Source organism: Equus przewalskii, chromosome 1 (assembly GCF_037783145.1).
Source record: "Equus przewalskii isolate Varuska chromosome 1, EquPr2, whole genome shotgun sequence".
Classification (NCBI taxonomy): Eukaryota; Metazoa; Chordata; class Mammalia; order Perissodactyla; family Equidae; genus Equus; species Equus przewalskii.
The window spans coordinates 174,331,175-174,344,972 of record NC_091831.1 but is presented as its reverse complement, the minus strand read 5'-3'; the positions used below and the strand labels follow the sequence as shown (position 1 = coordinate 174,344,972).

General features: G+C 37.8%; 1 protein-coding gene across 4 annotated transcripts in view; it reads left to right on the top strand.

Moving 5' to 3' along the window:
* SEC23A (SEC23 homolog A, COPII coat complex component) overlaps nucleotides 1-13,798 on the top strand; it is a 54,016-nt gene that overhangs the window by 28,989 nt on the left and 11,229 nt on the right. For all 4 annotated transcript variants that reach the window (XM_070629432.1, XM_070629447.1, XM_008519445.2 and 1 more), the window contains 4 exons: nucleotides 1,836-1,989; nucleotides 7,266-7,343; nucleotides 9,580-9,741; nucleotides 11,926-12,012. In XM_070629432.1, coding sequence (XP_070485533.1) covers nucleotides 1,836-1,989; nucleotides 7,266-7,343; nucleotides 9,580-9,741; nucleotides 11,926-12,012 — 481 coding nt within the window. The remainder of the gene's footprint in view (nucleotides 1-1,835; nucleotides 1,990-7,265; nucleotides 7,344-9,579; nucleotides 9,742-11,925; nucleotides 12,013-13,798) is intronic.

Genomic DNA, 13,798 nt, shown 5'->3' with positions numbered 1-13,798 from the left:
TAGGGGCCTAGGCCAGTGTATTTGTTAAGTGAATAAGACTTGTGAAAATAAAGGACTCAGGGTCCTGAGATACAGTCCAGAGTTACCCTATTTTTCTTATAGAAAATAACTTTGATCTGGAAAGTTTGATTTGAAACTACATGTAAGAATCAGAGTGAGGGGGTTTTGGAAATGCAGAAGGCAGGTTTTACAATGTGAGCAAGCCCTTTAAACTTGACTTTAAGAGCATAATTTTTAGTTTATGGCTAAGTAAGTTTTAATTAGTAAATTTGCATGTGCTTACTTGCTAATGTATTTTCACTATTGAACCATTATATTTTCAGAAGAACAATGTCACCTTTATGTTTCAGTTTGAAGCAGGTGGATATCATGATCATCCAAGTTGGGAAAATACTGATGTAAACGTTTGTTTTTAGTTCTGTGATTTTTTTTAATTAAAAAATTAGAAAATAAACTAAACTATTAGTATAATCACTGTTTAAATTGCCTTAAAAATAACTTTCCAAATTACTGATTCTTATTCTTTTACCCATTCTCATTCTTTACTGCCTCTTGCTATTTCACTAGCCTGAGATGATTCACAGTTGTCAGTCATCTGAAGTATTACAAAACTCTGTCTATGAAATATTAAACAAACAAGTAAAAACTATTGCTGAGTCTCCCCAGGATCAGTTTGAGTGGATTGGATTTATAGAACATGTGAATTTGATAGGTTACTGCTATTTTATACATAATATCAAATTGTAATCCTTAGACTAAAATTTTCACTTAGTAAGTTGCTTTTAGTCAGTGCATTAACATGGAGAGAAAAAAAATACATAGTAATTTTAATTATCGCTAATAATTGAAATAAAGGCCAATTAGAAAAAAAATTCTGATATTTATTTTCCAGTTTAGTAAATGAGAATTACTTAGGCTGGGAGAAAAATCTTTACTTTGTATTTCCATATTTCTGCTTTTACGAAATTGAAGAAATAAGTTTTTAAAGTCAGATGTAGAAACTTGCGTGTCTGTGTGCAAATGCACAGACACCTATGCTATTCTTTTTACTTGTAACAATCTCTTTTAGGGGCTGGGCCCCTGGCCGAGTGGTTAAGTTCGCATGCTCTGCTTTGGCAGCCCAGGGTTTGGCTGGTTTGGATCTTGGGCGCGGACATGGCACCGCTCATGAGGCCATGCTGAGGCGGCGTCCCACATGCCACAACTAGGACTCACAACTAAAATGTGCAACTATGTACTGGGGGGATTGGGGAGAAAAAGCAGAAAAAAAACACCTTGTTTTAAAATTTTCTTTTAAAGATTGGCACCCGAGCTAACGTCTGTTGGCAATCTTCATTTTCTTTTCTTTTGTTTTCTTCTTCTCAAGGCCCCCTCCCCAGTACCTGGTTGTATATTCTAGTTGTGAATGCCTCTAGCTGTGGCATGTGGGATGCCACCTCAGCATGGCCTCATGAGCGGTGCCATGTCCACGCCCAGGATCCGAACCGGCAAAACCCTGGGCCGCCAAAGTGGAGCGTGCGAAGTTAATCACTTGGCCGTGTGCCAGCCCTAGTTGTAAAAATCTTAATGTTTTGAGGAATGCATTTGGAGATCTGCCTTTACAGTTACTTTAGAGTATTTATTAGGTTTGGATCTATTTTTCTGAGAAACAATGAATGCTATACTGAAACCGCTGTTAATGATTTTTTTTAAATGCTCTTTTTTCTAGGTACTATTGGAATTTTGAAATATTGAAGTAATTTTCTGTATCTTATTAACTTAAATCTGTGTGATAGCCAACTATGATATTGTGAATGTTATAATTCAGCAGCATTTCTGTGCTTTCTTGTCTTAAGCTGGGCAGATGCTCAAACTCAAATCCAAAACATTGCTGCGTCTTTTGACCAGGAGGCAGCTGCCATTCTTATGGCCCGGCTGGCAATATATAGAGCCGAGACAGAGGAAGGGCCGGATGTGCTTAGATGGCTAGACAGACAGCTCATTCGACTGGTAAGACGTAAACATCATGCTTTTCTAAATCCCTATGCTTTTATTTGTAGTAAGTATTTGTTGCTGATAATCTCTTTCACAGAACCTTACAATGTAACTGAAAGACTGTGTGAGGGACTCCTATTCAAATTGCAGAGAAAGGCATAGTAATGAACAGTAGAATTCGTTTATCTCTTCCAGTAAGCTAAAATGCCTTTTTCCCGTAAAATAGAAGAGTAACAATTATTGTAACCTATTATTTTTCTGTTTTGGGGGCTCATATCAAATTAGTTCCAAATTTAATCCAGTTTTGTAACTTTTTACTGCTTTTTTGCATATTTTTCTTCATTGCGATGGTTTTAGTTTTCTATTTTCATTTAAATGGAAATTTTTAAGACAAATTAATTGGGATATAAAAATTATGCATATTAGCGTACAAAAATAGAGACAAGTCTTGATTATCTGGATCTGGATTACCAAAGTGTGTGTTAGTAAAGTTGTTGATAATGATGATTTACTTGGGTTTTTAACATGTTAGGAACCCATTACTTACATTCTGGCCTGGAGTGCTTAATTAAGTTCTGTTCTTCATGCTCCACTTTTACTCAGTAAACTAGTCTATTATTTCTTTGGAAGTACTTCTTCAGTTCACCCTTCAGCTCAATACCTTCTTGAGAGCTCTCTCTGCTAAGCTATCAGATTTCTATTTGTAACAGGTTTCTGTGCTCTTTGTCTAGATTTTTGTGTAGTTTTTAAAATATTCTTGAGTGAGCTAGTCTTTGTTTAATAAAGTTAGCCATTTTTGTAGCAGCATCTGGAACTTTTTTTTCATTTCATCTCCAAGAGTATTTTGTCACTAGCACCTCTCTCTGAAGAAAGCAGTGTTATGACAACGTCAGCACGTCTGCTTTTAACAAGAGACATAAAACTTCTCAGAGTCAGCCATTGGTTTGACCCCCTCAGTACAAATGCCAACACGGTTCCTCCAAGATGGAGCTTTTATTTCCAGATAGGAAGTTAAAACACTAAATGTATTTTGACCTTTTCCTGTTTAGGGCAGCAGAACAGTTTTCTTGAATTTCACTATCATTTAGCAGTTTGACATGACATTGGTGAAATTTGTTGATTCATCAACTTGAATAAGAAGCTGTTACTTTTGACTAATTACGCAAACCTCTTCAGTATCATGCGATATGTCATCAGTGTGGTCACTTACTATATTGTTTTTAAGTGGAAGCTTTTTAATTACTCAGACTGCATCATCATGTCCTAGCATTTCGCTTATTGTAACTTTACATGTTGGCATTATTAGGTTCTCTCCAACTCTGTAATTTTCCTTTTCTGGGTAATAAGTTGTGCTTTGAGCTAGCTTGCTTCCTGAGCCATTCACTGAATGTGACTTTGTTTTAACAAATGCTTTATTGTTTTGAGATTCTAAAAGCTGTTTGACATAATCAGCACCTTTATTTGTCAGCTGGCTGTGATTTGTAGTAAAGTGCTTTTTCCATATTTCTGGAGCTGTTACTGCATTTGGAGGTTATCACATATGACACAAAATTGAACACTATAACTTGGGTTATCAGCCCATGTAAAATCCACTGATAAGTAGCTTTCATTGTAAAGATGGACTTTTTCTGTCTGTTGTTGCATGAGTGTAGTGAAATGACTCAGAAGATTGTAATTCTTCAGAATTCTCTGTAGGTTTATGTCTGGAATCTTTCTCTCTTATCTCAGACCTCACCTTCAAAAATTGCCACATCATTTGACATGCTTGTAAAACACAAACACTAATAAAATATGAAACAGAATGGCCTTGTAAATAACTAAATGAGACAGTTGCAAAAAAGTCCAAAATTATAAAACCTCACAATATAATTCACTTCTAATCTATACATTTCGCAGTTTGTGACATTTACAGCAGCAGCACAACTGTTGAGGCTAGAGGACAGGTGGGTCGTGGGATGATGGGCATTTTACTCTGACCTTCTCTCACACCAGTATAGCTTGTGTGTTCCCATAAGTCAGTTGGCAACTGTGTAAGAGGAAGTTGGCGGGCGGATGTAGTTTGGGAAGGAGAGGCTGATGTCATCAGACTACTGGCCTGCTTTCTGTGCAAAACAGTTTTCACCAGTTATCTGTGGTCTCCCTTATCGTGTGTCAAAAACTGAGAATGCAGTTATCCAAATGAACGTAGTCCTACTGCATACTGCCGCATGGGACTGACGAAGCTGCAAACTGTGCATCACTGAGGCTGGCGTCCTATGGTGTGCAGAGTTCAAAAGACAGTTTTTAAAAAGTCAGTCTCTTATAGAACCCCTAGTGACTGAGGACCCCTCCTATATAGTAAAAGTGGTGAGACTGTGATCTTTTACATTCTATTCTTTAATTGATTGGATCAAATTAGTGTATAATTGAAGGGAAGCTTTAGGTGATGACAAATGAACTTCAGTGACAGAAGCTATTCTGAGTAGCTAATAGAGTGTAGCCTCATTTTTTTTTTTTTGAGGAAGATTAGCCCTGAGCTAACTGCTGCCAATCCTCCTCTTTTTGCTGAGGAAGACTGGCCCTGAGCTAACATCCATGCCCACCTTCCTCCACTTTATATGTGGGACGCCTACCACAGCATGGCTTGCCAAGCGGTGCCATGTCTGCACCTGGGATCCGAACTGGTGAACCCTGGGCTGCCGAGAAGCAGAATGTGTGCACTTAACCACTGTGCCACCGGGCTGGCCCCATGTAGCCTCATTTTTTGTGCTGATTCTGCCCTGCTGAATCTTCATCTCTAAGGATGATAGCAACACAAATAGAGAATGGGTTAATACCTTTAAGGTACTACACTTTTCTTAATTTTTTCCTAATGAAAAACCTATAAAATTATACTAACAAACTACTTTGCCTCAGTTTGGCGTAGTGACTATAATTCTTTTCTTTTTTCTTGATGACTCAGAGTAGTTTTAATTAAAAATAAACAACTTTTTAAAACCTCTTTTGCAGATGATGGGCATTGTATGGCTAAACCGGTGCTGGTACCACATTTAATATAAGCCCTTGCTCCCCTTGGTCAGAATCACTTAAGATACTGGGATCAACACATGGTTTGCCTCCTCTGTTCTCAGTCTCTTGTTTGGGTCCTTCTTGTGTCCAGCTTCATGACCTTTGATTTACTCACTAAGCACTAATTGTATCCTCCCTTTAGCTGTGCTGCCAGCCATGGTGGATAGACACTTCATCTGACGAGATGCAGCCCAAGAATCTCTCTTGTTTAAGACTCTTGGGCCCTTCCTTGCAAATTTTACCCCAGCCATGTTTTTTCTCGCTGACCCAAATGGGACCAAGCACCTTAGTTATGCTGTTTTTAAAGGTGACCCCTTTTGTCATTACGTTTTCTTACAGAGGTTAGGCTTTGACCCTTGGAGCCCTTTTCTGTGCCTGCCTTGATGCATCAATAGTGACTGAATTAAAGACAGGGCTAGCCTTCTTGTTTTCCTCAAGAAAAATGCATTACTATTACTTTATCTGCCCAATCCTGTTACTTCTGAGTAACTCAGACAGTGGATCTTTGCTGTATTTCCTTTATGCTTCAGTCTTTTTCTCATCTCTATTAGTATTTTGCTTGAGTTGTAAATAAAGACTACTCCTCATGATTAATTATTTAATGCTAGGGAATTTGTTAAGGGTTCAGAAGTTTTTAAAGAAGTAACCCGAAGATTAGAAATTTGTATAGGTATGTATTATTCAAATTTTATATTGTTGTCTGTGGTAAAGTAGAGACTATGTAAAAAAATAAGTTAATATATATTTAACCTTTGGATGCAGAAGGATTTTTTAACATGAAACCAAAAGCAGCAGCCATTAAAGAAAAACCCCGGGCCGCCAAAGTGGAGCATGGGAACATAACTGCTTGGCCACAGGGCTGGCCCCTATTTTAACAGAATTCTAGACACAATTTAAAATGTGTATATTTAATATAATGTGATCGATAGTTATGGAAAATTTGTGACACACTGGCTTTTTCACAAAACCTTTTCAATGTATTTGATATTCTAGATCAGCACTGTCCAGAACTTTCTGCAGTGGTGGAAGTGCCTATTATGTGTCCATTATGGAACTGCTACCCACAGGTGGCTGTTGAGCACTTGAAATATGGCTAGTGCAACTGAGGAACTGGATTTTTATTTACTTTTAATTAATTTAAATTGCCACATATAGTTAGTGCTGTCATACAGGACAGAGAAGATGATTATCTTAATCTGTAAATTTCGTCAGTGAAGTATAATTAGGGGGCGTTAAAGATGGCCAAACTCTTATTGCCAGATACCCAGGTCTGTTTTCTGAGGATTAGCTCTACAACTATAGCTTTTCTGTTCTTTGGATAACTGGGGTTCTGAAATTGTTTCTGTTGAAAGCAACAGATATGATCAAACCAATTATGCTTTTTTATGTTCTCTATAAGGCAGAGATAAATGCACAAATAATATAGTTGGACATTGCAGGCAGCAGAAGTCCTGCGCTGCTTGTAGCAGTGAACCCTTTGTTAGTTTTTGCTTGTTATTTTTGCTCTTGATCATTTGCAACTACTGTGATGAACATTGCCAGTAAATAGACCGGTTGCACAAGTACTGTAACAACTTTTCAGGGCAGAGACTTTGCTCGAGAAGGAGGGATGAGCTGCCATTTCCTGAGTGCTTGGTGTCGGTTATTGTGCTGAGCACTCTCTTGTGGGGATTAGCTCAGTTTCTGGATGCCTTGGGTCTCCTTGTCGTGGAGGGCTGACTGCTTCTTGCCTTTCCTTTTTCCCTTCTCAGTTCTGCCTCTGTGTTTCTTTCTTCACTGGTCTGCCTGTTGGTCTCTGATTTTCTTTTCCTCAGCTCTTCCTTTTTGGTGTTGTTTCTGGGATGCCAAAGTTTATCCCAGCAACTTTGCTTTTGTAGCCACTGTGATATTTTGATAGTGCGTCTTTCTGTCAGTTGGCTGTTGTCTTTTTTTTAGGTAGAGTCTTAGAAGACAGGTGTTGAGCTCTTTTGTCATTATTGAAGGCCTATCAGAGACACTTAGTTTAAGAAGTTGTTATTGTATTGCAGCAACATTTTATTTGCATCTGAAACTTGCTTCAGATGTGTTTGTTTGTTTGATTGTAATCAGTCTCTTGGTAAGTCTGTAAGTAATATTCCAATTTTATCCTGTATCAAGTATCTGTCTCCTAAAGGGTAATAACTTTTTAAAAATAGAATATGTCTAGGCAACACATTTAGCTCCATGACAGGAAATATGTTACTAACACATTTTATTTTATTTAGTGTCAGAAATTTGGAGAGTATCACAAAGATGATCCAAGTTCCTTCAGATTTTCAGAAACTTTCTCCCTTTATCCACAGGTGAGTAGATAAAAGGTCTCTGTTCCTTTCTTAGTGTTGATAGTACCATTGGGTGTCACTTTTCCCATTGTCTTTTATCACTCATGTTAGAGAGCCTATTGTACTGGGTTATTCTTGTGGTTAGATAAGTTTTGGAATAGCTAAGAAATTAATAGTGTACTGTGAGTAGTCAGCGAAAAGTATATCGTATTTTTATGTTGGCCTTGCAAATAGTCATTTATTTGTGGGGAAGAGAAATTTACACTGGAGCCCTACCGTGGTGGAGTAGATGTAGGTGGAGGGTGGGCTAGCTTTCCATTTGATGTAAGGGATCTAATGACAGTGGTACTGGAAGAGCTTCATCTGAAGTAATGTCACCGATCAGCTAGTCTTTGCGTGGTATCATCTCCTGAGAACAGTTTTATGGGGACATACCAGATGAATAGAAAAGAAGCTCATTTGATTTATCTTTCAGAATCTTTTTCACTTGGGCAGTGAAATCTATCCCTCTGTGTTATTTTGATGTTTTAATAAGGCTAGGATGTTTATATAATGAATAATAGAGATATCATTATTCAACTAAGTACTGTGTGCAGGGAACTTTAGGAGAATAAGGGTGACTGACGTGGATCCCACTGTCAAGGAGCTTTCAGTTTGAAAGGTGAGATGTGAAATAGACATGAACAAGAGAGAACAGAATGTGAAAATGCTGTGAGAGACTGACAAACTTCAAAGAAAACTTGAAGGAATCCTTCCAAATGGATGGTTTGATATATCTTTATAGAAGAGATGGCATTTTTGCTCAGACTGGAAAGATGATTAATATTGAGATGTGGAAATTCTAATTTTTGCCCATGAAAACTTTAAAGCTTCAACTTTCTTTTCAGAGCTACTTTTATTTTTTTGGGAAATCTTTTATTAGTCTGTCACGTAGAAACTCCACGTTTATGGAAGGAGACTTCCCTACCTCTGCTGAGGTTTTGGAGAACTGGGAAAAGGTGGAGTCTGCTTGTCTGAAGGCAGGCAAAACCCTTTCTGTTTTGGGAATTCTCAGGCCCCATCTTCATAGCAGAAACTAATTGGAAAGGGAATGAGGGCCTTAGCCTAAGTATTTGACCAAATTCTCCACACTTTCCTCTCTTTCTCTCCTCTCCCCACTCCACCCCTTCTTTAGGCTTTTAGATTCTGAGAGATCTGGACATCCCATCTTATCCCTTTTCTGGAAATAGAGAACAGGGGAACGAGAAAAGCTTTTTTCTTTGGATTATTAAAGCCTGGTAATCTTCTAAAAGATGACATAGACTAGATTTAAGGGAGGTCTTCATCTCCAAAATATTTACCCCAGGTTTACCAATTACGCATTCCTGTGAATAAACAGGACTGGCTGAAGTGGTGCGGGATGAGAGCGCCTCTCAGTGTATTGTGAATCCCCGAAAAGAGTAAAGGAATGAGAGTTTCAGAGAGTGGCATGTTTTGGGAAGAGCTATGGAGTGATCCCAGGCCGGAGCAACATGTTGGCACTTGGACCTGATGGCTGAGGGAAGTGGAGAGAAGTGACTGAAAGACAGAGGGAGTCCTAGGAGCTGATCCTATTGATTGTATCAAAGGACCGTGTAGCTGTCCTTCGTTCAGGCCTAACTCTCCCCCTTTTTTATCTCTTTTATGTGAGGAGTGGGTGGAAGGGGAGAAAATGGAGGAGAAAGAGTAATGAAACAAAGTCTAGAGGCTGTTTCTTAGAGATAAGGGAGACCTTAAATATTAAGAAACAAGTGGGTGTATGTAAGTTCTGTTTTCTAAAACCAGTGCAGACCCTTCCCAGTGCAATTTCTGGGAGCTATACAAAAAGTAGACAATCTCTTAACCTATTTTTATTTTCTCTAAGGAGTCTTTTGGTGGTGGTAATGAGTGATAAATAAAAAAGCCCAGAAGTGTGGCTGAGGAGATGAGGAATAACAACGAGGAACGCTGATAGTGCGCCACCTGGCGTCAGCCTCTCAGTAGCTTAGATCTGAACTCTTCTTGCTTTCCTTTTGAGTCACCTCTTTTCCTTTAATTTTTTTGTTGTTGTTGAATTACATTTTCAAGTAACTGATAAATATCATGAATAAGGTTCTTTCTGAGGAACACAGTTTAGTATGTTATTATAACTTGTTTTATCGTTTTAATAGTTGTCAAATACTTTTATAGTAGTAAACTTTTGTGATATCGTTGCAATACTAAAATCAGTAAAAGCTGTCTCACGCATTTTATCTTGTAGTTTATGTTTCATTTAAGAAGATCTCCTTTCTTGCAAGTTTTTAACAACAGTCCTGATGAGAGTTCGTATTATCGTCACCATTTTATGCGTCAAGATCTGACGCAGTCTCTCATCATGATCCAGCCTATCCTGTATGCATACTCTTTCAGTGGGCCGCCAGAGGTAAGCGGGGCAGGAAAACGCTAGTTTGTTACTGTGATGTGTACCATCAAAAAAGTGAAAACAGCTAAGCGTTTCTTGAAATGTAGTTACTAAATAGAGGAATTTAATTCAAGAATAGTTAAGGTAATCATATATTCACTTAAAAATATTTATGAGTGCTTACTGTACGCTAGATACCATGCAAGCCATGCTAGGAAATTATTTAAAAAAATAGTAAAACAATGAAGGGGAAGAAACTTTTAAGATAATTTTGTCCAGTCATTTGGTTGATTAAATCTTCCAGGGCTTATGATTCTTATGTCTTTAACAGTGTCCAGAGGTGGTGGTGATTCTAGAACCTGTAACTTATTCCAGAGTTTAGTGTTTGAGCAGAGCCTCTTGCTTTAATATAATCTCATTCTCCTCTAGTCTTTTTTGAATATAAAATACAGGGGATTATAAAGTTGTGTACTAAAAAAGGGATAAAGTCATCCGTTTAGACTTCTGGCAAACTGTCCTGCTGACTTTAACCTATTATCAAATAAACAATTTTTCCATTCTGTACTTAAAATGATCTGTTTTACCACTTAAAAGTGTGTCATGACTATATTTGAAAATAGTACTTTGGGAAAGGTCAGTATAAAGAGAATCTTTTTTATAATATCTATTGGTTAATGATCCCTCATGATGCCTTTATTCACTGTTGTGTAAAAAATAGTGGGTAAAATGTTTTGTTTTGTTAACTGCATTTTTTTTAGTAATTTGTCTCAGAGTTTCTGCTTTTCTGGTGAACGTATTTTTTAGTGTGTTGGTTAGCTATATATTTAGTCTTGTAGTTCTTTGAATCAGGAAAGAAAGTTTTAGAAATAACTTTTATTCTTATTTCAGAGTAGTAATATCTGTAAATTGTAGACATCTGGAAAATGTAAAATAGTGTTTAGAAGAAAATTGGAGACTTACCACTGCTCATGCCTGCTCCTGTCAAGTTCGAACCTTTCCGTTTAATCCGTGAATCCCATTAGCTTCATTTTCTTTTTTTTTTTTTTTTAATTTTTTTTTCCTTTTTCTCACCAAAGCCCCCGGTACATAGTTGTATATTTTTTGTTGTGGCTCCCTCTAGTTATGGCATGTGGGACGCCACCTCAGCATGGCTTGATGAGCTGCGCCATGTCCACGCCCAGGATCCGAACCAGTGAAACCCTGGGCCCCCTGCAGCGGAGCGTGAGAACTTAACCACTCGGCCATGGGGCCAGCCCCCTAGCTTCATTTTCTTAAGGCTTTGCTTTTGGAGAATCTTGTTTGTTTCCTGCATCATCACTTTCTCTCCAGCAGGATCATTCTCCGTAACATAGAAACTTTAACAGCACTCATGTTAAAACAAACAAAAAACCCCTGGACCTCACATTTTTCTCTAATTGCCACTCTATTTTTTTTGGTCCTGGTCATAGCTAAACTCAGAAAAGTTATTTGTTGTCTATACTTTCTCATCTCACATTCTCATCTTAACTTATATCCGTCAGACTCTTGTCCCCAACATTTAGTGGAAACAACTCTTATCAAGGCCACCAGCGTCCTATGTCTTGCCAGAACTCTCAGTGGTGTTTACCTAGTGAGGACTCCCCTTGAACACCTGTGCCAGGGGCTTCTCTGACCCCTCAGTGCCTGCTGCTTGTCCTCCTCCTCCCTGCGTGTTCTTCTCAGTCTGCTGTTGCTGCCTCTGCCTTTCAGAGCCCCGAGTGCTCGCATGTGTCAGGGCGCAAGCTCTGGCTGCTTCCCTGTCTTCCCGCTCTCTGAGGGATGTGTGTGATCCCATAGCTTTCATTTCCTTCTTCATGCATGAGATACCCCAATTTATGTGAGTAGCCAGGCCACTCCCTTTCATTTCATAGTCCCTACTTTTCTATCTGCTCCAGATTTGCTCTCCCAAGCTTTTCCCCTCATTCAGTGGTGCCACCATCAGGCTTGGGAGTCATCCTTGATTTCCCCTTGACTTGGGTTTTCAATTGCTACCTCAGTTTAGAGATTTCTCAGAAAATTAAATTGAAATATACCGTGAGAATTCATAATAGCAAGAGGTTTTAAATAATGTGATATAAATTTAAAACTTAAAAAATTCAAATTAACAGATTCTGGAAAGACCTATTTTGTGTCTTCTAGTAACCATTTTGCCTTCTTCCTCCTTTCTTGCTTTCTTGTTCGCGTTAGCCGGTTCTTCTTGATAGCAGCAGCATTCTTGCAGATCGCATTCTCCTCATGGACACCTTCTTCCAGATTTTGATCTATCATGGCGAGGTGAGATTCCACAGCATTTGAAGCTGTGCACGTTGGTGCAGTAAATCTTTTTATTCATGGAAGCATTTTTCTCTTTTGCTACATGGCTAGTGTTTCCTCTATGATAAACTTTTATTTCTTTTTTTTTTTTGAGGAAGATTAACCCTGAGCTAACTGCTGCCAATCCTCCTCTTTTTGCTGAGGAAGACTGGCCCTGAGCTAACATCCATGCCCATCTTCCTCTACTTTATATGTGGGACGCCTACCACAGCATGGCTTGCCAAGCAGTGCCATGTCTGCACCCGGGATCTGAACCTGTGAATCCTGGGCCGCTGAAGCGGAACGTGTGAACTTAACCACTGCACCACCGGGCCTGCCCCTCTATTTTTATAAAATATGTAAAAAATGTGATTCTTCCTACTACAGGTTTTTGGACTTCATTTGTAATTGACTCATCTGTGGTTATCTAGTCCGTGTGTCCCCATGCGATCGGACACATGGATTTTACACAAAGCGTAGTGTTGTGAAAGTAACAGGATTGATGTACACATTGGCATGTTGTACTTTTGGGTTTTACCTGAAGATGTTGAGAAGAGTCAGCCTTTGTCAGTGGGTTGGCTTTCATTTTCATTATTTCATGTAATCATTTTAAAGGTATTTCGCATGAAGTACTTAAAAAAAAAATTCCACATGATCTTGAAAATTCATTTAAAGCCTAAGTGAATTAAAATTTATAACTTGAATTAATTGGAATGGTAAATGATTGAAGAGAGCAGAATATTTGAGTAGCCATTAAGCTTTAATCCAGCTGCTTAGCAGAACTCTGTTCCTGCATTTATTCATTCAGCCGGATGTTAACACTTTTTCCTCCGCGTGAGAAAGCCCTGGACTCTGGCTGCTTCCAAAGGTGTGGAGGTCCTTCCTTCTCAGCCCCACACTCAAGCTTGTAGTCTAGCATTCTGGAACTTTGCATATTTATTTTTCCAATCATTTTATTTGGAAATGATTTTAGATTTACACTGTTAATTGTAAAGGTGTTCCTCAAAATATCCTTTAAGTATTTTATCCAGGACTTTAAAAAGACTTATTGATTATTATTTTTAATTGATACCAGTTACTAATGCCCTTTGCTTTTTAAGAATAATGCCTGTAATATGACAGAGCTAGTTTTTTTTTTTTTTGCTAATGTTCGTTTCTTCAAATAGCTTATTAATGTGTTTAAAGGAGAAATTCGAAGTGCAGATGGCTGTTCCTCTATTAAATACAGAGATATAAAGTGATATAGAGTATACATTGACTGAGTCAGGTAACTTAGAAACCAAGCCAGGTTCAAATTTTTGGATAATTTAATTACATGGTTTTCAGAGCCATTTACCTTAGTAAAAGAATTGATTCAGATGCTCTTTTACAGGTATATTATCTTTATAATATTATTGATATTGTTATTAAAGTTTTTATGTTTATATATCTTTCCAGAATGGAATTCCGTTGGTAAAGACTTCATAATAGTAGGTCATTAATTTTGAAGTCTCTGGGAAATCTTCTGTAACAAAAATTCCCTTCATTTATTATAAGCTTGGGTAGATAGCTTTTAACTAACATTAATTGATAAGCATAGTGTTTTGAAAATTTCCTTGCTTAATTATTTTTTCTTTTTCTTTTTAAAGGAGAAGAAATATCCTAATTTTGCATCTTTTTACTCAAGAATTCTGAAATTAGTATTCTTAACTTAAAAAGTTGAGATAAATGGAATAATGTTCTATAATTTTCTTATTTTCTGAAGATTACTTACTTTGAAAAACATCTT